This window comes from Canis lupus, chromosome 4 (genome assembly GCF_003254725.2).
Source record: "Canis lupus dingo isolate Sandy chromosome 4, ASM325472v2, whole genome shotgun sequence".
NCBI classification, from domain to species: Eukaryota; Metazoa; Chordata; class Mammalia; order Carnivora; family Canidae; genus Canis; species Canis lupus.
Genome location: NC_064246.1, coordinates 83332388 through 83358434, shown reverse-complemented (window position 1 = coordinate 83358434; position 26047 = coordinate 83332388). Strand labels below are relative to the sequence as shown.

At 37.8% G+C, this 26047-nt stretch overlaps 1 protein-coding gene across 3 annotated transcripts in view; it reads right to left on the bottom strand.

Annotated features, from left to right (window-relative positions):
* CDH12 (cadherin 12) overlaps nucleotides 1-26047 on the bottom strand; it is a 963430-nt gene that overhangs the window by 246955 nt on the left and 690428 nt on the right. For all 3 annotated transcript variants that reach the window (XM_035714925.2, XM_025436284.3, XM_025436285.3), the window contains one exon: nucleotides 10780-11196. In XM_035714925.2, the coding sequence (XP_035570818.1) occupies nucleotides 10780-11010 (231 nt within the window). In that variant the 5' untranslated portion in view covers nucleotides 11011-11196. The remainder of the gene's footprint in view (nucleotides 1-10779; nucleotides 11197-26047) is intronic.

Below are 26047 nucleotides of genomic sequence, written 5' to 3'. Positions count from 1 at the left end.
AAAAAGATTTTATGTATTTTTATATGAGAGACAGAGAGGCTGAGACACAAGCAGAGGCAGAAGTAGGCTCCCTGCAGGGAAACTGAGGTAGAATTTGACCCCAGGACTCCAGGATCACACCCTGAGCCAAAGGCAGAGGCTCAACCACTGAGCCAACCAGGCGTCCCCCAAAAACATCATCTTTACCTTAGGTTACCTTGATCTCATTTTTATTTTCAACTGCAGTTTTATAGTTAGGCACAATTTATAAGGGTTAAGAAGCTCTGTTAATATAAAAATGATTTCCCAATTATTTGAAAAAAAATTGAACTATTTCTAGTTTCTATGTGGTTCTTTGGCACTACATGAGCACAACTGTAGCTTTAAGGAAAACGCTCAGTGTTCTAATTTGTAGACAGTTGTGACACAAAAGACGTTCTGGGGTCCCCGGCTGGGCCAATCTGTGGAGCATGGGACTCGATCTCAAGGTTGTGAGTTCGAGCCTCATGTTGGGCATAGAGATTTTTAAAAATTTTTCTGATCATTTTCATGTAGTGGATAGTAAGATATATATATATATATATATATATATATATATATATATATTCCTATTTGATGCTCAAAATATTTTATACAAAGCACAAAAAATACTACGGAGTTGTGCTTTGAATCATTTTTTTTTTAAGATTTCTTTTTTAATTTGAGGAGAGAGAGAGCACAAGCAGGGGGAGAAGGAGGTAAGGTGGAGGGGCAGAGAGAGAAGCAGACTCCCCACTGAGCAGGAAGCCAGATATGGGGCTTGATCCCAAGACCCTGGGATCATGATCTGAGCCCAAGGCAGACTCTTAACTGATTGAGCCATCCACAAACCCCGGTTTTGAACCGTTTCTTATTAACTGGCTTTATTTTCAAAGTACATTTTTCCTTGTGTTCTAATTTATTATTATTATTATTATCATTATTATTGATTGACTGACTGATTTTGCTTTTTAAAGCTACAACACCGGTCCTTTGGGGATGACTTCAAAAGTCAAAACAGTACCTGACAGGGTTGATACAACTCCAATTCCATCTTTCCATGCTACCAATTCCTTGTTTAGTTTCTATGTCTGCTCAACAGAGAATTGTATTTAGAGCCTTTTATACATCATAGGAAAATATCATTGTCCTCTTTTAACGCCCAGCACTTTGAAAACAACATTATGGATTACAATCTGAAGTTCTTTATAATAAATGGCCGAAAATACCATAACATCCTGTAAATCATTCCAAACTATCTCAGGTCATTTCAAAAATTAGTAGCACTGAATACTTTGTCAAATAAAAAGAAATTTAATTCTATGTAACTCCCCACTTTCTATCATCATAAATCATTGTTTGTGATAGAAAGTCATTCAGACATTTTAATCAAGGAGTGAGACTATCAGTGTAATTACGAGGCTATCTCCCAATTTATCATACCAGTGGCTGAAAAATACGTCATTTTCTATCATCTAGATAGGAAAACTACATAGGTACACTGCAAAGGTTACTACTTACTGAGAAGAGAGTTAATTTGTGAGATTAACATCGCTAAGAGCCAGAATTAGGCTTGAGTCCTACCCCTTCCTTATATTTATAATTCTAAGTCTGGCTTCAGAATGAAAGAGAATACATGCTCTGAGAGGAATGATTTCCTTTTTCTAAGTAGCTTAAGAGAGAGAGAAGAGAGAGAAAAAGAGAGATTGAGAGAAACAGAGAGGTAGAAAGGGAAGGAGCCATCATTTGACTACCTGTGAAGCAATTCAGTTAGCTTGCTCAAGAATTTTAAATTGTTTTTAACTTCACTATGTCACCACATTACACGCTGTCACTTTAGTAAGGCAACACACGACAAGCATTGGGAGACAATTCTTCATCGTCTCTCTCAACCCCACAGGTCTTGCACAGAAAGCACTAAACATCCATTCTTCAAGACTATATTTTCAAGAATGCATGCATAGCAGATAACTTTGAAAAGTTGAGATAGGGTCTCCCTCCAAAGCAAAGGGCAGACATGCTTCCCCTACCCAGTAAAATATAGATAATGTCTCCCTCCCAAACAAGGGCAGGCATTAGCAGGCTTCCTCTCCATAAATGCAACCCACTGAATGTGCGCGCATCCATCTGGGTCTCTTTTTGCCCATATGGTACTTGGGGCAATGGGAACTGAGTCACTAAGCAGATGCTCATGCTGCTTGCTGTGCTGGGAGCCGTAGGGTCCTTATCTCTGACCCAGTCATCTCAAGTTTTCTTCCAACAGTCATGAAACTGTAGGAGACTAACAGTTCTTAATGGTTGATGTAAAACAACAACAACAACAGCAGCAGCAGCAACAACAACAACAAGCAACAGCATGCTTTAATTATGTGTGTAAGTTTGCATTAAAGTCTACTCCAATGTGTTACACTCACATATGCTATCTGGAAAATCCCCTTTACACAATCTCTATGGGAAATTCAGGAATAGAAAAGATACGCTTTTATCATAGTAATTTCATACGTTATTTGTATTGACTAAATGTCAGTAGAAATGAATTATGTGGTGCCTCACGAACAATGAAGTATATATAGATGGTACTTTTTATGACAGTGGTTTCTTCTTTTTCAGAGTTAAGAAAGAAGAATGAGTCTCACATACATATATATTATGTTAAAAGTGTGTCAAAATAATCCATTTATATTTCAAGTGTATGTTTGAGTGGCATAACTGTGACATATATTCACAAACTCAATGCTGTTAGAAGAGGAGAACATGAAATCCAGCATCTTTATTATTCAGATCACTCCATAGTCCCTATTTTTCTGTGATGTTCATACAGGTGGCCTTTCCAGGTACTTCTCCGATCATTCCACTGGGTCCTAACTTTTGTCACCTGATATAATATGCAAGCTGTAGGGGTTCATCAGTGTTAGCCACAGAGAGCACTGTTCCCCCAAATCCAACTAGTATTTTATAGAGAAAATTTTCTAAACATATACACACATGCATGCACAACGAACTGTATTGCAAAGTTTGTGATAAATGCATCTAAGATATGTCTGATGAAATTCCAATCTGAGTATGTGATGTCCCCCTATATCATTCGTCAGGTGAATGGACACACTGTGTGCTTAAGTAGTTTCATGTGGATCATTATTATAAGATCTGGAATTGGAATAAAAGTCTCCTAACTCTTTATCCTGGCTTTTAAGTACCTGTAGTCAAGCAACATCCACAGACAGTACAAAGTATTGGTTAGGAGACACAGAAGGATGGAAAGGGAATTAGAGGTAGGGTGGAAAAACAGCTGGGAGACGAGAGGAGAAGTAGGAAAGAATAAAAGGGAGCCTCCAATCTTCATGCTGTCCATGCTGTTTTTGAAATACTGTCTGTAGGGATTCATATGTTGATTTAGAGATCGTTGGATTTCATTCAAGGTCCTGCCAATTCGACTCAAGTAAACAAATTAAACCTTCATGGCACAGCTATTATGAAGCAACTAGGATGCTAGAAGCAATAAAATAAATTGTAAAGGAGAGAGAACTGACACACCATGGGTGTTAACTGATTGATAAGAACTTTAGTATATCGTGTTATTTATTTGTTCAGATCCTGTGTCAATTTTCCTTCTAATGTGTTGCTATCTAGTCGTGTCCAAGAGGACTCCTTCAAACGCAGCTTCCTTGTTTGAGAGAAACTATAAAACGAGGGATATGTTCAAGGGCCAATACGTGGAACAAAATATCAAGTTTACCCAAAAAGGCTTTAAAGGAGAGTGAGAATGGCTCCTTCTGGTTTATTTGCTACAGAAAAAAGCAGGTAGCTAATGATGCTTTGATTAGCATCAAGGGTAAGCCATTTGACAGCAGAATGGATTAGAAATGAGACCTTGATTTCGAGTACTTGAATATACTGTAAGGTTCTCAGGTATGTAAGTGAGGCAGAAGTCAAGAGGATGCTTTTCATTTTGTTTAAAGATTGCGTTGGGAAAAAAAAAAAAAAGATTGTGTTGGTATTATGAACAGTGACTCTCAAATGAACAAGAATTACTCTGATATCAAAAGCTCACATTTTAGGGACACCTGGGTGGCTCAGCGGTTAGGCGTCTGCCTTTGGCTCAGGTCGTGATCCCGGGGTCCTGGGATCGAGTCCTGCATCGGACTCCCTGCAGGGAACCTGCTTCTCCCTCTGCTTATGTCTCTGCCTCAATCTCTGTGTCTCTCATGAATAAATAAATGAAACCTTAAAAAAAAAAAAAAAGCTCAAATTTTAGGAGTGAACTGCACCATGAAAACTACGTTATAGGCTTCTCAAAAAGCTACAGGACAAAAAAAGAAGAAAAACAAGAAAAAGAAGCAGCAGCAGCAGTTACATGACTCATGAGCCAGATAGATAGGTAATAGATGATGATAGATAGATAGATAGATGATAGATAGATAGATAGATAGATAGATAGATAGATAGATAGATAGGTGATAGATAAATGTTGAGTCATGAAAATGTGTTTTAAGTGTGTTACTATAACTTTACACTATAATTTATATTTTTATTGGGCGGAGAGGGTTATATACAGCCATCAAAATATCATCCTAGTATCATGTTAGCATGCATATATATATATTTATATATACATATAAATATATATATGCTAGAAGCAAATAAAATATCTATATATTTATATTAACTATATATATAGTCAACTAAAGTTAATTTATAAAATATATATTATATATATATTTAATATTGTGTTAGTTTATTATTTATTTATTTATTTATTTATGCTAGTTTAGAAGAAATTCTGGATGGACAAATTATTTTTGCCATACAATTAGATCTATTTTAATAAACTGTCATGCTATCTCTTCTTACTTTTTTCTTATTATTCTTTATTTTACTAATGCAAAACTATATTCTGCATGTAGTTACAAAAAGAAGAAAAGAAAGGAAATTCTATTGCTTGGGGGCCTACCCTGCAGATTTTGGACTTGAATCTCCACTATCATGGGGGGAGGGGGACAATTTCTTAAAAATAAGCATCTCTCGCTCTCTGCCTCTCCCATATCTACACAGGCACATGCATGTACACGCACATCTGCTGTTGGCCTTGTTTATCTGGAGACCCCCAACTAATAGAATGCCAATCAGATCGCACCAGGCATATGAAGAGGGCATAGATCACACTCTTTCGACCATACTTTTGGAATCTATTGGCTGTATGCAATCCTTTCTTCTTTCTTTAAGGTCTAGAGAAAATCATTGAAACCATGTTGACAAAGGTCACCTCGGGCTCACTGACAAAACCAGTAGAGACTTTTTCAGTCAGTACTTAATTAGACCTGTGCATTTCAACATCTGTTTGCCATTTCTTACTCCCCAAAACTTTATTCTTTAGTTTGTTTTCCATCACACTATTTAATATTTGTGCTTTGATTCTTATTAAATAGATCCACCTAATTCTTCTTTGCTTGCCTTTCAGTTAGAAGCCAGGGTTCACATACCTTCTCTGTATTTTTTCCTAGAGGGTTACCCATTTATGTGATTTTTTTACTACCACCTGTATTACCAATTACTCTTCTACCTGTATCTCTACCATAGGCTTCTTTTGTGAACTCTAGATTAACATGTCTAAATATCTATGAGATACTTCACCTGGATACGTCTAAGTACCTTGGCGAGGCGCCTGGGTGGCTCAGTCGATTAAGTGGCCAACTCTTGATTTTGGCTCCGGTCATGATCTCAGGACCCAGAGCCCCATGTGTCCAGCTCCCTGCTCAGCAGTGAGTCTGCCTGAGAATTTTCTCTTTCTCTCTCCTTCTCCCTCTCCCCCTCTTCCTGCGCTCTCTCTCTCTCTCTCTCAAATAAACCTTTAAAGATAAAATAAAACTAAAGTAACTATGGGTACGTAATGTCTATCAGTGATCATTTTGTTTCTTACTCTAGCCCCAGACCTATACCAGATACGAGTGAAAGAGCGTCAGAAATCTCAGTCACTTATTTCACTCCTGTTTTTTCATTCTCTACATGCAATTATCCATCAATGTTTTGTCTCATCCTTTATATCCCCATGAAGGACATATCTTGAAATCTTTTATAATCTGCCTTCTTTTCAAACTTTCAACTCTAATATCCCCTTCTCTTCATTGCTTCCTAGACAAGCCTACTGTAACCTTCTCTGGTATGTGCTTGTCTTCAAGGCTGTCCCTCCACCTCCAGAGAGTCTTGTAAGTGGCACTCTGAGTGCTCATTCTACAACGGCTATTCTGTCCATGTAAATCCCCCACCAAGACATTTTTGTGGATCACAACACCTTTAAGAACAAAGAGTACTGTGATATACAAATTGGGCTATCGCTAATAGTACCCTACTGAATATTTGAAAGTTGCCAAGTGAGTAAATCTTAAAAGTCCTAACCAAAAGAAAAAAAAAGTTGAAATGATGCATGGTGACAGCTGTTAACTCGACTCACTGTGGTGATCATCTTGCAAGTCAAAGATGAAGCATCCAGCTTCAATGCAAATATTGAATCATTATATTGTACACCTGAAATGAATATAATGTTATATATCGACTCTACCTCAATTTATAAATAAATAAATACATAAATAAATAAATAAATAAATAAATAAATAAATAAATAAAATAATACTGATCTTGGTATCAAAATTGAGCCTCTCTAATACCTTCTCTCTTTACCTACCCTAAATGGTTGGCTTCACCTTCTCTGACGATATTGAAATATGGTTATCTAAGCCTCACCTTGAATCTTCAAGCCTCAGTGCTTACAAAACTTTCCCTCAGACTCTCTCTTCTGAAGAAATGGAGTCATCCTTTAAGACACATCTCAGGTGCTCCCTCATCTGTGAAGGCTTCCTTAAACTCCTCTATCTTCTGGACATAGTCATAGACTTGCCTTTGTCTGCACCATCCCTAATAGGATTTCCATTACAGTGCTTTCAACAGTATCAAAATTATCGTTAGCTCTCAATGCCCTCATAAGATAATGAACTGTGGTATTTTCTGGTGCAATGGGGCTAAGCTACTTGTCTTAAAATCCTAGTTTCAACATTCCCTGCCTATTGGGCCCTGGGACAGTTACCTGACTTTTCTGTATCTCAGTTTTCTGATGGGTGAAATGGGGCAACCAGAATTCTCCATTTTGCTTTTGAGGATTACTTCATTGTATGTATGCAAAACAATTAAAACAGTGCCCAAAGTAAGCACTCAGTAATAAAGCTTACCAATTATAAATGTAACCTAGGGACCTTTCTCATTAGATTGATCCCTACCAGCTTTAATGCTTTCTCAAATTGTAATGCATTCTCAGCAAAAAGAGATGTTGAATAAACAGATACCTCCAGAATTCGAGTTTATATATGTTTCCACTTTTAATCTTTTTGCCGTTTTAAATAATTTAAATTTAAGAATTACTGCTCGCGAAGATCATCTGAAATGACAATTCAATTTCCTAAATTATTCTTTGCTGATAATTGGGCACCGTTTTCTTGATACACAGCTTTGAGGAGATGATATAACATACTCAAAGGCAAAGGCATAGGCACACAGTTATATATGTTGGTGTAAGCATCCAGCTTACTCTACGAGTATGTGTAGTATACATTGTGTGTGTCTTAAATAATACGGTTTTTTGTTTTGTTTTGTTTTTGTTTTGTTTTCATTGGGAACTTTGAGCGTTTGATAGCATCTGAGTTAGTTTTTGCTGATCAGATTAATTTCTGTGTTACTATGCAATATAGTGTCTTACACTTTTCCAAGTATTGTAGTAAATCCAAAATGTCTATTTGAGAAAATCATTGGCTTTACCTCTGGACACCTTTGTGATTTCTTTGTATGTAAAGTCCAGTCATATTCATCTTAAGCAATACCACAGTGTGGTCTTTCTTGAAAGAGTGTCAACATTAACATCAGCTCTTTTTAAATGTAACCATTGTTGATGCTAACATCCACTAAGCCATTCAGGATCCTGACTATAAATTTCCACATGTATAAATTCTTTTAGATTAGAAGCTAGGGACATAGATTTTTCTTCCCAATAAGTGGAACTTTCTGTAATAGGAACTGTACAAATTAATGTTTCCCAGAGATGCTGGTGCTGCAAAAAAAAAAAAAAAAAAAAAAAACATAAAATGAAATTTGCAGCTCAATTATAGTAGTTCAGTGTTATTTTACTGATCCACTATGACCACTATACTTGGCACTTTTGCATTTGCCTTCTTCCTTAGCCTTGAGATCTATATTATTTATAATATTTTACTTTTCTGCGAACTGTCTCAATGACCTTCTAAAAAGAGCAGAAGCATAAATATATTTATATATGTTTACACACATACGTGTAATGGCTTGAATTGCTCCCGATGTTATCATATTACTATTCCCACAACTAGACTCATCAAGACAAACTTAATTAAACTTTAAATAGTTTCCATGTGGAAAGGAAACCACGGCTACTATTGTTTCATTTGCATTAGGAACATACATTGTGAGAAAGCCACAGGTTTTCATCACACGCTACAAATGTGTGACTGAAAATAATGTTGTTTTAATTTAATGATAGTTAGATCCTAGATACACTCCTTTAAAATCGGTGCATAAATATTAATTTATCTTTTAAATGAATTGGATGAATTTTATACTATACCATTCTATACTATACTAGTAGCAATTACAAAGGTATGATTCCAGGGTATCAAACAAAACTTGGATATGCAACTCCTGGGTGAAGTGCTACTCTATGTAAGATAGAATAAAAGTTGGTTTCATTAATTTTTCAACGAACAATCTTCTCACTTTGGATTCAGGCAACTAAAGGCTATGAATCTGCTTCAATCAAAACCAGAGAGAAGACTTTCTCATTATACACTTGCCGGGAACCTCAGTGGATGTCTAGTTTCCATCATAAGCAGAGTTGAGAATATTAATACCCCTGAGGCAAAGTTTTAGAGCTACACTACCGACCCATTTGTCTTAGATTTCAAAACTTGATTCTTATATTTCATTAATTCATAAGAAACAAGTGTGCCAGAACATGAAATCATCTCACCATAGAGATTATTGTATTTCACAATCTTAGGAATCATAGAAGCAAAAACAATGTACAGTAATATTGGGGGGGCTTCCATGTTTTGGAGTATTCTCTTCAAATTTTTTCTGAGACCTCTCTTTTTTCCAAGTCTATTTGTGGGCAGCAGTGCCATCTGGGTGAGGTGCCATGGGCTGTGCCGGAACTCCTTGGGCCATAGTGTCCATTTCTCCCCTTGAAGGCATTCTCTGACTTTCTACTTGATTTTGGGGCTTATCAGATGCCCTGTGGAGCTCCGGAGCCAGTACCATAGATCTCAGGGCCATTTGGCCGGGCTCTGATTCCTAGTAGGTGGTCTGTCAAGGAGATTGCCTCAGCTAATGACATAGTATCTTTTTGACAAAAATCAGTAAAAATTGGGCTGCCAGAATGGTACTCAAAGACTGACTTGGCATGACTCAAATTTTATATAGAGATAGAAAATATTTGCCTGAGGCCCCATATGCCTCACGGAAACACTGGCTATGTGTTTATTTTCAACAAAGGTTCTATTTGTAGACCTTTTCCACTGTATTATTCAATATTCTTTAAATACATTTCTAAAAAGTAAATTCCAAAAATGTAGTGCAAATTATTTAAATCTTGAATGGATTTGCTTCCTTTGACCTACCACTGGAATCATGACCCATCAAGTTTCTCATTAGCTTAGGCTTCCAGAAAGCTCTGAGGCCTGGAATGTGCAATACATACAGTCTTCTAGGTCAGTTTCCTAATACTCCCCCTGCTATACTTTTCCATTCCTGTCTTTGGATTTATTCTAAACTCTCTTTAAGCATATATGTTCTGTCTTGTTTTCAAGCATGTATGTTTCTATTAAATCAATGGCAAAATCTTTTAGAAGATTTAAAAACGGTTAACTAACAAAATAAAAATAAAATATTCATTTTTCGGGAAAAAGTTTTTTTGCTGGCATTCATAAAATATATCCATTCTAGACATAGGCCAAACATTTTATGTAAGGAAAATAGCAGTAAAGCATGAATGTACTGAAATGAAGAGTTGCCATCCATTATTTTGTGAAAAAAAAAAAAAAAGATAAATTTTTATGAGCTTACAATAAAATTTAAAAGTGACATGCTATGTTGAAGATTGAGGTGTATGTTCTTGGGTTCCAACATGTATCACTTTGGCCATAAATAGCTTCATAAATAGCTTGCAAAACATATAACCAATAAATTATTTATAAAGTATAAGCAAGCCGGGTCAAATACTTCAAAACCACATTTCAAATGGTATGTCATGTTTTTAAGGGGCAGGGGAAGGGAGACATCCTGGTTGTTCAAGAGTATCAACAGCAGGTCGGAATAGCTACACCTGGGGATTTTTTCCTACGTCTCTTATTGGTAATCAGTTCTAGAATGTCCGTGAGCAACAGTGTGCAGTAAAAACACTTTTAATTAATGACACTTTATATTTTAACTTTATGTAGTTAGCAAAGAATGTTAAAGTAAAAAAAAAAAAAAAACAAAATATATACTAATCTCCCTGAAATAACCAGGGAGCATTGAGGTAAAGGGTGATTAAAGGATATTCCAAAGCTTACCCAGGCCACTGAGTCAGGAAGAGAAACCAGGTCTCTTGGATTTCAATTCCAGTGTTCTAGGCACTGGTTTGTTCAACTCCTGTGCAAAACATCCACACACAATACACAATGCATAATCCCCCTTGCTATCAAGCGGTTGTCAAAAGAAACACGCCATTACCTTTCCCACGTACTGAGGCTCGGAGCCCATGTACTCCTCCAGCACAAAAAATTGATTCCATACCCAGCCACGTTTAACTCGTTGGAAATGTGATCGCCGCCCGGGCAGATGGATAACATTTTCTGTTGGTTCTGTGGCTAAAGTCTGTTGTGGCTGCGGCTGGAGTGGTGTTAGGAGGCCTCCATCAAACAGGACCCAGAGAAGCAGAGATAAGCAGTTCCTTGTAAGCATTGGCAAAGGCTTTCCTACAGCAGAGTAACAAAAACTCCAGCACTTAATGTCGAATTGTGGAATCCAGCTTTGAGGTGTCTGTGGCCTCCACCACTTAACTCTCTGTTTTATTGCAGAAATGATAATGCAGGCATTAATCCTTTGGATGAAAAGGCTTCGGCTGTATTACATTCCATCTACAGGGACCTATAAAACAGATTAACAAAGATACATTAAATCGACAGAACTACACGATGAGAGTCATCAAAACCCCCGTTGTGTCTGCCAACATTTCAAGAAGTAGAGAGTAGAGAAGTGACATTGCATCATCACTGCTATTCACCCTGCAAACTTGGATAAACTATGTTTTTTACAGACTTGAAAAAGCTCTAGTTAGAATGAAGCAAAAAGTCCATATCATGAATAGAAGCAATTTTTTTTTCAATTTCATAATCACTTTAAGAATAAAACACAGGTGGCTATTTTTAATGTGAAATACGTGACAGAAGGGTTTCACGATGTCACCCTTTGATATTTGGGGTTAGATCGTTGTTACTGGCGAGCTATCTTGTGCATTTGACTTGTAGCCACATTTCTTTCCTCTGTTCAATAAATCACAGTGGCATCCTACCCTATTCCCAATTGTGACAATCAAAAATTTTTCCAGACGTTGCCAAATATCTCCTGGAAGAAGCAAAATAGGCCAAGATTTAAGAACCACATGTTTAGAGAATAAGAAAAAAAAAAATTAAGGAAAAAAAAAGTCCCTAAAGTTAGAGAATAGAAAGAATCAGACCATCCAGGAAAGAACAAGATAAATTACTAAATGTTAAGTCAATGAAATTGCTGAAATATAAATGACTGATAAACTGTCAGATGGTTTTATAAGGCTTTATAAGCTTTAACTTAAAAAAAAATTGCTTCCCTCCCCTGGATACGTGGGGATTATGCTGTATGAGGTGGGCAGCTTGGCCTACCAGATAGACACCTCTGTTCTGCAATTAGGTAAAGTGAGCTTTAACCTCTTCCCTACAACAAGCAATTCTTTTTTCCATTCACTCATCTAGGGTTTATTGAGTGTCTGCAAAATCCTTTATTAGACAGTAGATAAGAAAATACACAGAGCCCTTGCCTCCCTGAATCAGAAACAGAAAATAATTCAAAAAAACAAATACATAAAAAAGAGCAAATTTACCGAGGCTGTGAAGGAAAAAAATAAAAAAGAGAGAGAGAAAAAAAAAAAAACAAAACACACAGAATATCCGATGGCAAAACATAAGTGAGCAAAAGCCAGTTTTAGGTGACAATTGCAGTGACAACTAAAGGAACAGGAACAGCCTATACTGTGTGAGCAGCCATGGGGGGAATGTGGCTCGAGCCAACATGGTTTAATGCATTTGGCACTCGGGGCTCAATGCCTACAGCCTAAAATTGGAAGGTTTTCAAGAGCCAAAAATGTTGGAGGCCAGAAATTATATATAATGCTCCCCAAACAAGAGAACTAACATCAAAATCAATATATGTTTAATTAAACATCTATGAAACATGGCATCTTGTCAACCTGTCAGCTGCGATTCAGTTTAATGCTTATCCAGTTACATACAATGTAACAAAAATCACAGTGCATTCCTCACACATATTCAGATTTAATCATTTAATGTGGGAACCATGACTGAAATAACTTATGAGATGGGAAATATCCAAAAGGTAGCTATCCTTTGAAGGCGTTCTATAAGAACACTCCCCCCAAAAGAAATAAAATGGGATATGATGGTTTTTCTATTGTGTGAAGGGATAAGACTGTTCCATACATGAACATAAGTAGGCATATATTTGATTGCAGCTTTTCATTCTGGCAAAATAATGTTCATAAAAAGTTAATGTAGACTTCTATTGTGCCATATGGCAACCACTAGCCATATGCGGCTATTCAGTTGAAATGTGGCAATTTGAGATTTTTTTTTAACTTATATATACTGAATCTCGAAGAATTAATACCAAAATAGAAAAATGTAGGATATCTCAATTTTTATATTTATGATTTGTTGACATGACAATATTTTGGATATATTGGGTTAAACTAAAAAAAAGATTAAACTTAACTTTCTCTATTTCTCTTTATTAATGCGTTTCCTAGAAAATTAAAATTCTCTATGCAGCTCACATTTGTGGTTTGCACTATTCTGTTATTGGACAGCCCTGATTTAAGCAAGAGTTTAAATCACCAACTGTGGTTCCCGCTTAAATGATTTATTCTTAACATTCAAAACTCAATATCTAACATGAACTGTATCAGGTCTATGTGACAATACGGCTAAGAGGTCAGAGAATATTTGCAACTATTTTCAGTAAGCCTGGTGTAGACACGGGGCACAGAGTTTCCTCATCTGTCCTCAAGTTTAAAAAACTAACATCAATATCCAAAGTTTTCTGATTTCTTAACCTTTTCCGTTTCTCCCATGTTTCATTCCATACTCATTTCTTTTTTTATTCTTTTTTTTAAATTTTTATTTATTTATGATAGTCACAGAGAGAGAGAGAGAGAGAGAGAGAGAGGCAGAGACACAGGCAGAGGGAGAAGCAGGCTCGATGCACCGGGAGCCCGACATGGGATTCGATCCCGGGTCTCCAGGATCGCGCCCTGGGCCAAAGGCAGGCGCCAAACCGCTGCGCCACCCAGGGATCCCCCATACTCATTTCAACCCCAGCCCAGGCATATGCAGAACAGTCGGGGCCACAATCAACATGAATAGAAAAAAATGGGGGGTGGGGACACCAACTTCCCAAACCTAGGCTAGTAGATGTGATTAGGTTGTATTTTTGCTTTCCTGTTCAATGAAATGTGTCTCCTCCACTTCTCGGGGACGTGAAGTACAGACTCAGAGTTTAGAGAAGCATTGACACCGCAGGTTATGTCATCAAGCAAGTGTCTTTTTCATTTTATATCAGAAATATTCGATGTTGGTCCTCTGGGTGTATTCTCATCCTCACTGCCCCCAGTCTGGTTGCAGCCACCCTTTCCTCTTTGGGGTCACGGGTGTCCAAATTCTGAGTTTTGATCCCCCCCTCTAGAGTAATCGTCTAGAAATCCTATTCTGTGTACCTCATCCTCCTGTTACGCTAGACCGTGTGTCCATAGTGTGAGGGGATTGGCTAGAAATGATTCATAAGGAGAGGAGGACGTGATTATTACATGAGAAGTGTGCTGTTGCCCAAGCTAATGCCTCAGGACGTGAAGGGTTCCCATCACCAGACACAAGAGCCAAGCACAGCATCTCGTAATAAGGCTGAAACCACAGCCGAGGAGGGTGGGGTGGAATTTCCCTAACGACCACGCTCTGACTTTCCTTTGACTCTGGTTGGACACACATTATTTATATATTTATCTTTATTTATTTATTTATTTATTTATTTATATTTTATTTTATTTTATTTTTTTGGACACACATTCTAAGTCAGCATGACGTGCTCTTCCACTTTTACGTCAGCCCCTGCTGCTTCCTCTTTCTCTAAGTGAGCTTAATCTTACTTCTACTCCTGCCATCAAATTACTTTCTCTTTTCTCCTTAAAGTAAGATTTTATATTGAAGGGGAAATTTACTTATTAGTTGTTTCTTTTTGCTGATATTTCCTTAGGATGATGATTGCTAGGGGTGACTTCACAAGTCTTAGGGATTTGCACATAATCTTATTTTTTCCCCTTGAATCCTGTGTTTTTTTTTTTTTTTCCTAGATTTCATTTATTTGAGATAAAGAGAGAGCATGCATGAGGGGGAAGACAGAAGGAAAAGTAGACTCTCCACCGAACAGGGGGCCCAAAGCAGGTCTTGATCCCAGGACCCCAGGGTCACGACCTGAGCCGAAGGAAGATGCTTAACTGAGTCACCCAGATGCTCCAAATCCTGCCGTTTTAATATAAATTCTACAGAGTACAAAGCTTTTTTTTTTTTTTTTTTTTAAAGAAGGTCACATATCCTAGTGTGGTAGAAACATCTGTAATTAAACAACATAAAGTCTTCTCACCACACACTGGAGACAATGGGGTATTATAGATTTGAAAGTTGCTAAGAGAGCACGTCTTGAAATTAAGATTTTTAATCCGATATACATGAGCTTAACAGGACCTACATGATCTACCTCTGCATGAGCCTCATCCTCTCCGCTGCCCAAACCCTTCAGACTTTATTAACAACCCTAGTAACAATTTCTATTACAGATGCAGGTGCATTTGCACCTCGGTGGAGGAGGTGCTGTCATTATGCCCATTGCACAAATGAAATACTTAAACGGCGTGGCTGTGGCCCGCGAATGAGCGCGTGGCAGGCAGGCAGGCTTGAATCTGGACGGTCTGATTCCAGGGTTTATCCTCTTAGATGCCACTCTGTTCTGCCCCGGGTTAGTGAATGCATAAATAGTTGAAAGCTCCAGGGGTTTCAAATCCCAGCATGAGAAGGAACATGAGCTTACAGACGCCGCTTCCAAATTATTTTTTTCCAAAGCTAAACCGCTATTTCAATATTAGGGCAGCTTCGGCTTACTCTGGCTCCTTTAGATCTTCTGTAAAGGTGGTGAACTGAAGCTCTCAGGTCAACTGTGTTCCTTTTCAGTAAGGAGACTGGGGGGAGGCGGGGGGGCTCCCTGTTTATACACCAGGATGTGAAAGGAGACAATTTCTAGGCAGAGACTGGGGGAAAATGCAAAAATTGGCAAGGTTAGCGTGTTAAAAGAATTGGATGGATGGTGGCTGAGAAGTCAGAAACCATGCCGCAGCCCAGCGAGTCCACCCTGCAAGGTGCTAGGCAGGCCAGGTGACCCGAGCAGGTGTCACACGGAGAGGAAGGTGAGGCGGGTTCCAGCTGCGCAGGCTTCTTCGCAGTCAGCGTGACCCGGGCATGCGAGCCGGGGGCTGCTGGGGGAGGGGGGGCAGCCTGGAAGGCCTACCTGACAACTCCGAATTTAGGGCTCGCTTCCAGCCTCGGTATACTTAGTCAAAGCATAATAAAACAGGTGAATTTGGAAAAAAAAAAAAGGGGGGGGGGGCTTTGGATCAAGACAGATCTGTTCGCTGCACAGCTTTCTGCTAAGTAGCAGGTGAATTGTAGGGACACAATCAACAAGGTCCTCGTGGCTCAGTGTGGCCCACATACATGATGAGATCATGGGTTTGTTTTTTTAATTCATCATTCAATTAGAACAGGTGTGCCTGTGCGCTTCCTAACTCACCCTATGGCTGTATAATCCTAAAATCCATTCCCGGACGCTCTAACACAGCGGTCCTTTAGGGAACAGTTGAACAGATAGGATTTCCAGCGCCTGATGCTGCTCCCAGCAGATCCCAGCCTCCGGCCACGGTTGTCAGCTTTTAAAGTGCTTTATCACAACGAGAGCAATGTAAGGAGATTGAAAGAGTCCGGTTCTTAAGTGAAAGAGTAACAACTCCCCCCAGGCAGGAAACAAAGCCTAAATTACAAGGAAAAACCACACTGAGCTGCCAAGCTGGGACCACTGGGCCCAGCACCAACGGTGTTGTTGGAACAGCAAGAACAGCAGACTTACTCTGAGGTGTCAGCACCCTATGGAAACACGGGAACCTTAAAGAAGATGGATTTGTCATGAAGGACATCACCAGAGGTGTATTCTATTCCATATATTGGATTTCGGGCATAGTGTTTAAAGATTTATATTTGTCCCTCATTCCTAAACTTGTGTGGAGCCAAAGTGGCTTTCTAAAGACTTTCCAAAACTGACGAGTCTCTGGAGTCAAACATTCCTTTTAGCAGAAGAGAGTTTTTTTTTTTTTTTTTTAATGCTCATATATCAAAGGAGGGGATACTTCTATGTGAAATACCCATTAAGTGTGTCTCCAAAGCTGAGACACAAGCCAAAGGCTGTGGTTTCCACCGCTATTTACCTTAATCTGGGCTGTATGTGCTTCTAAGAATAGCTCCTGATAAAAGGTCTATTTCCTATAAATTACAATGAAAGGGCCTATCTTTGTTAGAAGATGTCTTATTAGGCTGACAGGTGTGTTAGTTATTACAAATGAGTCTTTATTATGAGCATCACTGTAAGGCTACCTGCATCTTGAATAACTCTAGCGGTGATTATGCCTGAAACCTATTAAGAAATCTTTCAAGGGCACTTCCTAAAGTTAAAGAAAAAAAGAATATTTATTCTCCCTTACTCTGTCTTTTAAATAAATGTTAGTTTGAAATAATACAAAGGGAGGTCTTCTTTTCCATATTAAAAAGATGACAAAATAATTTATGTAATCTTGAAATTATTCACATATCAGCAATATGTATACCTGCCTTCATGTCACTCTTTACCTTAAAAATGTAGGGCTTTTTTTTTTTTTCAATGTGATTTAATTTTGCATTTAAAATTTTCTGCTTCATATTGTGTAAAACTCATCATCATCCATAATTCTTTAAAGATTCGAGGCAAATCTGATGGTTCAAGAATTTGACTCTAGAAAAATTTTCTGAAGGTTTTAACAGAGACATTTTTCCATCAAATATTTAACCTTTGTTCAGAAATTAAAGTAGTTCTTGGAATGTCATTGGGGATGACATTGCCTTCCCTACTGCACCTCTCTTGGTCCCAGGAAGGCCCCATCAAAAGCAAATTTACCCTCTCTGATGTAACAAAACTTTAATCCTAACTCTTGTATTTTATGAATTTGACACTGAAAGCAGAGACAGTAAACCAATTATGTTGACTCTTAGGAGTAAAAGATGTCTCAAGGCGATAATTATGCTAGGAGCTTAATTTGTGGAGTTCATTGATCCTTGCTGTCTGACTTGTCCAGATGTTACTCTCTACTGCAAACTGTTAAAAAAAAAAGAATATATATTAAAAAAAATATATATATATAGAAAAAAAAATATATATATAGAGAGAGAGAGAGAAAGAAAAACAAAACAAAGCAACAAAAACAAAACTAACCCCAGGACAGCCAACCAGGACTAAATTGCAGTTTCAACCTCTCTCAGAAGTGGAATTTTAACTCCATCAGACTGGTACATCCCTCAGCACTAGTGAAATAATCTGCTCAATAACCTCCCCCCACTCCAACCCCTGCCTTTTCCTAAGGGAAGGTAATCTTGCTTGAAATAATCTTGTCTTTTTTTTTTTCTTTTTCCTAATAACCTTGCCCTGCCCCATTTCTGTCTATAAAATCCTTCCATTTGGTCGAGCTCCTTTCTGTTTGCTAGATAGGATGCCGCCCTATGGGTGAATGGTTGGTTGAATAAGGCCAATTGGATACTTAAAGTTACTCAGTTGAATTTTTGTCTTTTAAGAGATTTGGTGGCAGCCACAGAATCTGAAGTGAACTTCTGAGGACATTTGGGAACAACAAGAAACTCAGGCATGGTACCCTGCTACCACTTTGAGTTTACTATCTTTTTACCATTTGGACAAGCCATGGGTAAGCCCTTCTCTGTTCTGAGCTCCAGTCTCTGTACTGAGCTCCTGATAGAATGGACTTTCCAATCAGATCCCCGTCTGATCAGAAACCCAGCTGGTGGCAGCTGCAGTTCCCTGTTTATTTGGAACCAGTCTGCAGTCTTCATTTCAGGGTCTCTTGTTCAGTGCTCTCCCCAGTCCCCAGATTCCACAGTAAGAACTAAACGTATTTCAAATTATGATTCCTGGGGTTTTGAGTGGAAAATCCCAGCCCTTGATTCTGTGCACAGATTCCCTGTTGGGAGCTGCTGGTGGTTTAGTTCTATTATTTGTTCAAGACCCTTGTCCAGATTCCACATTGGTAACTGCGGGTGGCAGCAAGGGTTCTACATATGTTGAGGTAGGTTGGTTCAATCATTTTCTCCAGGCCAAGGGTCCATGGTGATTGTTCGGTAGTTACTGGCCAGTATTGGACTAGGTCCAATCTGAGCTGGACTAGGTGCAGTAAAGGCTAGTGGTAATGGGGGACTCAGGCCAAAAAGCTGCAAGAAATGGTGGGCATAAGTCAAGCATTCAGAAGCTATTAGAGTGCTGGCTATACCTGAAAAAGATTCCTATGAGGAGGTAAGCTGGTCAGAGAATGCATCAGATTGACACTAGGTTGCCCACCAACCTCAAGAAAATGTACATGCAATCTGGAGGTACTGTAAGACGCCCCACAATTAATTCTCAACACTGTGGCATGTCCCTCTCAGGTATTAGTTTGGTTCTGAGAAACCCAAAGGCCTAACTAAAAGAAATGCAATCCCTTATGTCCAAGGAGTTGAGTGTCCCCCCAGAACATCGGCTTATTTAACTTATACGAACTGTGGTCCTGGAAGCTGTAGACATTTATAAAACCTGTTCTACTCGGGGTATCCAGACCAACTCTTTGGTATGCACACTCCAGGGAAGTAAGACAGAGAGAGTACAACTGCAGTGCGGGGAGGGGGGCAAAGGGACAGAATCTTAGAGCAGATTTCCATGCTGAGCACAGACTCCACTTGGGGCTCGATCTCAGGACCCACGAGATCATGACAGGAGCAGAAACCAAGAGTCGGATGCTCCACCAACGGAGCCACCTGCTCCAGGAGCCCCAGTGGTAGCAGTTTTAAAATGGAAGCTATGGGCTTCCGGGAAGCAGCGGTTTAGCGCCTGCCTTTGGCCCAGGGCGCGATCCTGGAGACCCGGGATCGAATCCCACGTCGGGCTCCCTGTGCATGGAGCCTGCTTCTCCCTCTGCCTCTGCCTCTGCCTCTCTCTCTCTCTCTCTCTCTCTCTCTCTGTATGACTATCATAAATAAATAAAAAAAATTTAAAATGGAAGCTATAAGGTCTCTTTTTGTGTCTATCTGTATGCTCATGTGTCTGTGTATGTTGTGGGTATGTGGTATTTCCTGCCTCCAAGTGATACTGTCAAAATTAATTGGCAAAAGAGCTGTATTTAATTATATTAAAGGAAAATTAAGTGCTTCTATAAAATCAAGTTCTCAGAAATATAATAGAAACTTAATCCAAATGAATTGCATGTTCCCATGATCTAGGGAAATATTCAGTATTAGAGCTAGTTTAAGTATGTTGGTTTAATTAAAATAGGTATGTCTTTAGAGTTATCAGCATTAAGTATATTTTTATTCTATCTAGGCTTACTAAAGGTCAAATAGGTCCATGTTATTTATCTCTTACAGAATTTGTGGGCAAAAAGGATAACTTAAGATGGTTAGCTGTTCAGTGTCTTGCGAAATTTCCATCAGTAACTTAAATATAATTATTAAGAAAAATTTAATTAAATAGATATAAGATAAGTTTATAATGAACTTTTCAGCAATATTTATGTCTCGTTAAATAGTTTCTCAAATCTTTTTGATGGCTTAAATCCTTAAGATTTTAGCTAAGTTAAACTAGATGATGGGTAGTCCTTAAATACCTAGATCATTTCCAAAAAAGTAAAAATACTGAAAGTTTATCTATTTCTGGCTTCTTATTACAGAGAAATGAAAGGACATTTGGGTGTGTTGGTGCTACATTGGAAAACTGAAAAAGATCATATGCTTCTAGAAATTATTAAATGTATCTCTAAATTTGCCAATCTAAAAAATGTTGTTATAACAAACAGTTCACAATTGTTTACTTCTAGTTTTCACCAGAAAGTAAGCCTTCCAAGAGTTAGGAATTTTAATTAATATATGTAATTAAAGCTACTAGAAATAATAAAGGAAACATCTCCACATGGAAGCAAAGTAAAATGTGTGCTTTAATGAGGAAAAAGAAAGTCATAGAAGGCTTGTGCAAAATAAATCTTTGGAAAGGAATGTGTGTAGGGGGAGGGTCAGGGCTGGCTAAAATTAGAATAAATTTAATTAAGTGAATGAGCTTTAATATCCAAAGTAAGCTGGTACAAAATTAAACTATGGTTTTCTCTGTTAAAATGACAAAGTTTTCTTGTACTATTGTTCTGCTCTTTGTAATAAGAGATTATGAAGCGTTTGTCTTTGCCCTTAATCTAACCAGAAAACAAGGTTTTCATATTTTACCAAAATAATGTCTTGTGTTTCATATTATCTTAATCATGTTTTTGATTACTTAAATACACTGAATCTTCTTAATATTAAAAGATAAGTTTTGATAACAACTATGTAACCTTCTGTATTTGCCTTTAAAATCTTTTTTTTTTTTTTTTTGGTCACTTTGGTTAAATACATAATTAAATATTATTTCATAATAATCTGTGATTCAATTTCATCAAATGTTCAAACCTTTTGATATTTTTGACAAATTTCCCAAAATTCTGAGTAAAGTCCTTTTGACTTAAAACTAACTTTGAGGGATCCCTGGGTGGCGCAGCGGTTTGGCGCCTGCCTTTGGCCCAGGGCACGATCCTGGAGACCCAGGATCGAATCCCACATCAGGCTCCCGGTGCATGGAGCCTGTTTCTCCCTCTGCCTATGTCTCTGCCTCTCTCTCTCTCTCTGTGACTATCACAAATAAATAAAAATTAAAAAAAATAAAAATTAAAAAAAATAAAAATAAAAAAATAAAACTAACTTTGAAAAAAAAAAAACTAACTTTGAGATATGAGGCATTTAAGAGGCTCCTAGAACAGCTGGAAAAAAAATTGATATGAAAGAGAATTAAGAAAACAGTTCCACTTACAATTGCACCAAGAATAATAAAATACTTAGGAATAAACTTAACCAAGTTGGTGAAAGACCTATACTCCAAAAACGATGAAACAGTGATGAAAGAAACTGAAAATGACACAAACACGTGGAAAGATATTCCATGCTCATGGATTGGAAGAAACAAAATTGCTAAAAGAGCCATACTACGCAAAGCAATCTACCAATTAATTCAATCCCTATCAAGATACCAGTGACAAATTTCACAGAGCTAGATCAAATAATCCTAAGATTTTTATGGAACCACAAAAGACCCCAAAGAGCCAAAGCAATGTTGAAAAAGAAAAGCAAAGCTAAAGATACCACAAGCTCAATTTCAAGACATACTACAAAGCTGTAGTAATCAAAACAATACCGTACTGGTGCAGAAACAGACACACAGATCAACAGTACAGAATAGAGAGCTTAGAAATAAATCTAGGATTATATGGTCAATTAATCTAGAAAAAGAAGTCAAGAATATACAGTGCAGAAAAGACAGTGTCTGAAACAAATGGTGCTGGGAAAAGTGGACAGCTCCATGCAAAAGAATGAAACTGGACCACTTTCTAATACCATACACAAAAATAAACTAAAAAATGGATTAAAGGCCTGTGAGACTTCGAAACAATAACATTCCTAGAGGAAAACATAGGCAGTATTTTCTCTGACCAGACAAAAAAAGCAACCTACTAAATGGGAGAAGATACTTGCAAATGATATACCTAATAAGGGGTCAATATGCAAAATATATAAAAACTTGCACAAATTAACACCAAAGAAACAAAGAATTCAATTAATAATGGGCAGAGGACCCAAATAGACATTTGTCCAAGGAAGACACACAGATTTCCAAGACACACCAGAAGATGCTCGACATTACTAATGTTCAGAGAAATGCAAATTAAAATGCAATGAGATATCAATTTACACCTGTCCAAAGGGCTAAAATCAAAAAGACAAAAAGTAAGAGCTGGCAAGGATGTGAAGAAAAGGGAACCCTTATGCTCTGTGAGAAGAAATACGATTGGTGTAGCCACTGTTGAAAATATGAATGTTCCTCAAAAAACCAAAAATAGGAAAAAAATCCAATTATATATGCCCCAATAATTATATTAATTGGAATTTACCCCCCAAAATGAAAAAAAAATTCAAAAAGATAAATATACCTCTTGATTTATTGTAGCATGATTTAATGGACATTTGGGTTGCATTCATATTTGGCTATCTTTTTGAATTTGTTTTTTTCATTTTTATTGGGTAAATACCCATTAGTGGAATTACTAGGGCATACGTAACTCTAGTTTTCTTCTATTTTTAATTTTTTGAGGAATCTTCATACTATTTTCCACTGTGCAGATATATACATATGAAATCTTGTAATTTGCAAAAACACAGATAAATCTGGAGGGTATAATGCTAAATAAGTAAAATGTGTCAGTCAGAGAAAGACAATTACCATATGATTTCATTCACATATGGAATTGAATAAACAAAACGCATGAACAAAGAAAAAAAGAGACAAACAAAAAACCAGACTCTCAAATACAGAGAAAAAACTTGTGGTTTCCGGAGAGGAGATGGGTGAGGGTATGGGCAAAATACGTGAAAGAATTTGAGTACACTTATTTTGATGAGCACTGAGAAATGTATAGAATGTTGAATCCTCATATTGTATACCTAAAACTATGTTAAGACTATTGGTTTGTTATATTTGAATTAAAAAAAAAAGTTCTCTCTTCTAAAAAGGAGATTAAATAAATCCGGTGTATTTGATATATTAAATTACATAGAATTTATTGGCAAATAAGAAGCAATACCAAACCTCGTTTGCCTTATATTTGTATAAGTATATATGCATATAAGCATTCCAAAATTGCATGAAATTCTTAAAATTCTGACATATCCTGATACAATGTTATCATTCTAGTTATTATCTTAAAATGCTGCCTGCCACAGAAATAAACAAATTTCCTTATCAACTGCATTATAATAAACGCTCATCAGATCTTTAACCACAGTCATTTTTAAATCTTTTGTCATTCACAGAGTTATTGTTTTGCTCTGATGCTTCTACAAGAACAATCCTACAAGACTGTCTCATTTTAGAAAAAAATCATGGACTTCTGACAAATTACATTTCTGATAATTTTAAGATTATAAACCTGAACTAGATAGGATTTTCCAGAACTCAGGGGAAACCTGGATCCAGACAGAACAAATATTAATTACCTCGGGCTGAATTAGCTAAGACAGTGATCATAATATTTATGACTCTTTTAAAACACTGCTAGTTCCTTGATGCTTTGTTTTTCTAGATTTAAGGAAACCCTTTTCTCAAGCCATCTATGACAAAACCATTTACTTTTCCTCTCTATTTGATCCTCCCAGAATTTGGGAAACTCTCGAGTATTCTTTCCATGGCATCACAGTTGGCTACTTGCATTAAGTTCAATAAGAATCTGTTCTCCTTGTAACAGGACACAGTTGGAAACATCGATTATATTACTAAGGCTTTAACCGAAATGATATTATAGGTAAACCTAATGGCCAGTCTTTCTCTTGGCTTTCTGGCCTCAAGGCTTTTGAGCGTTCAATCTGAGACTCCTTGTGAAAAGTTCTAGCAAAGCAGTCTCAAAATTAGAACGTGTATGGTCAATCACTAGTCTCGCGGCAGTTAATGGAAATAATCAGGCCAAGTTCAATGCAAAGAAATTAGTTTTACTACGGTTATCTCTGGCTAAAAAAATGGGGATAATTGTAAAGAGAAAAATTGTTTGCAACTTTGGCCATTTTAATTTATAATTCCGTTAACTGTCTTGGGGCTTGTGTTACATACCTGTAAACTGAACTAGATACCGAATTGTTCCCGTGTCCTCAAATATCTGGCTGCAAATCTCCTCTAAACTGACATTTGCAATTTTCTCCCACCTTCTGATGTGGAACCACTAAGAGCAAGGGCTGCCCTTGGATCTCCTTGAAAGGGACCAGACCAGGCCTCATCACTACCCATATGACAGCCAAACTCCAGGGGCTCGAGCCTTGAGTACACATCTCCCAGCTGAAGAAGGTTCTGTTCGATACCTAGCCCTGTGCAGATGCTGGAGACCTCCATCAAATTGAAGAGGAGGACCCAACATTGAGGAGCTCCGCTTCCTCCCAAGGGAATGGATCAAGACTTCACTCCTTTGACTATATGCAATCCTTCCTCCTTTTCCCTCTTCCCATTACTCTGGCGATGGCCTGGATGGATAGCACCGACATTTGTGTTTCTGAGGCCATGGCGATGGGGAGTCGGGGCGGGCGGTACCCTTTCAGACTACTGGGTTTGTTACCAAAAACTTACCTATCCATGATGCTAGAAACCCTAAAGTCCGCTTCCTTAGTTCAACAACCCCAAACTTGGGGTCAGACTCTGCACAGAAAGGCATGTAAGGTCAAGACAATGAGAATAAAAATGCCTGTGTGGTCTACAGACACTTATTTACTGGCATCCAGGGCTGTCACCTTTCCAGTCCCGAGACACAGATTCACACAAGATTTACCAGGAGGGGGGATCCCTGGGTGGCGCAGCGGTTTGGCGCCTGCCTTTGGCCCAGGGCGCGATCCTGGAGACCCAGGATCGAATCCCACATCAGGCTCCCGGTGCATGGAGCCTGCTTCTCCCTCTGCCTGTGTCTCTGCCTCTCTCTCTCTCTGTGACTATCATAAATAAATAAAAATTAAAAAAAAAAAAAAAGATTTAAAAAAAAAAAAGATTTACCAGGAGGCATTCATGATTCAGAATTTGCTTCCTTTGGCAAGGCCCTGCTTCCCTGGCTAGGAAGCTTTCACTAACTCTTGAAAATAATGCAGAATCCAATGCTAAAGCATTAGCTGCCTGAAAAAAAAAATGTTGCATTCAAATTTAAAAATGCTTGTACTTATTAACCATTTTTTCCTTGTTATGGCTAAGTAAAATTTATTTTACAGTATTGCATTATGGGGGATATGCCACAATTTGGTTATCCATTTATTTGCTGACAGACATCTGGATTGTTGTCAGTTTTGGGCTCTTACAAATAAAGCTGCTAAGAACTTTTGCATCCAAGTCTGTATCGATATATGCTTTCATTTTTCTTGGGGAAACACCTAGGAGTAACCCAACTAACCACTTTTTTACAATGATTTTTAATCCTTAAATGAAATAACAGAGAAGGTTTTTCTTGCAATTTATTTGAGAGATAATGAGAGATACATTCAGAACCATAAAAAAAGAGATGGGATTTTAATTTTTCTGGTAGAAAAATAGGGGTGGGGTGGGGAGACAAAGAAGGAGAGCTGTTACAGAAGAGAGACAGTAAGCAGCAAATATCCTCTAATTCCGTGACACCAGATGATACTGAGATAGATAGCACAAGGATGACAAGACACTATTTTTCTTAGAATGACCTCAGATTTTTCTCTAAGTT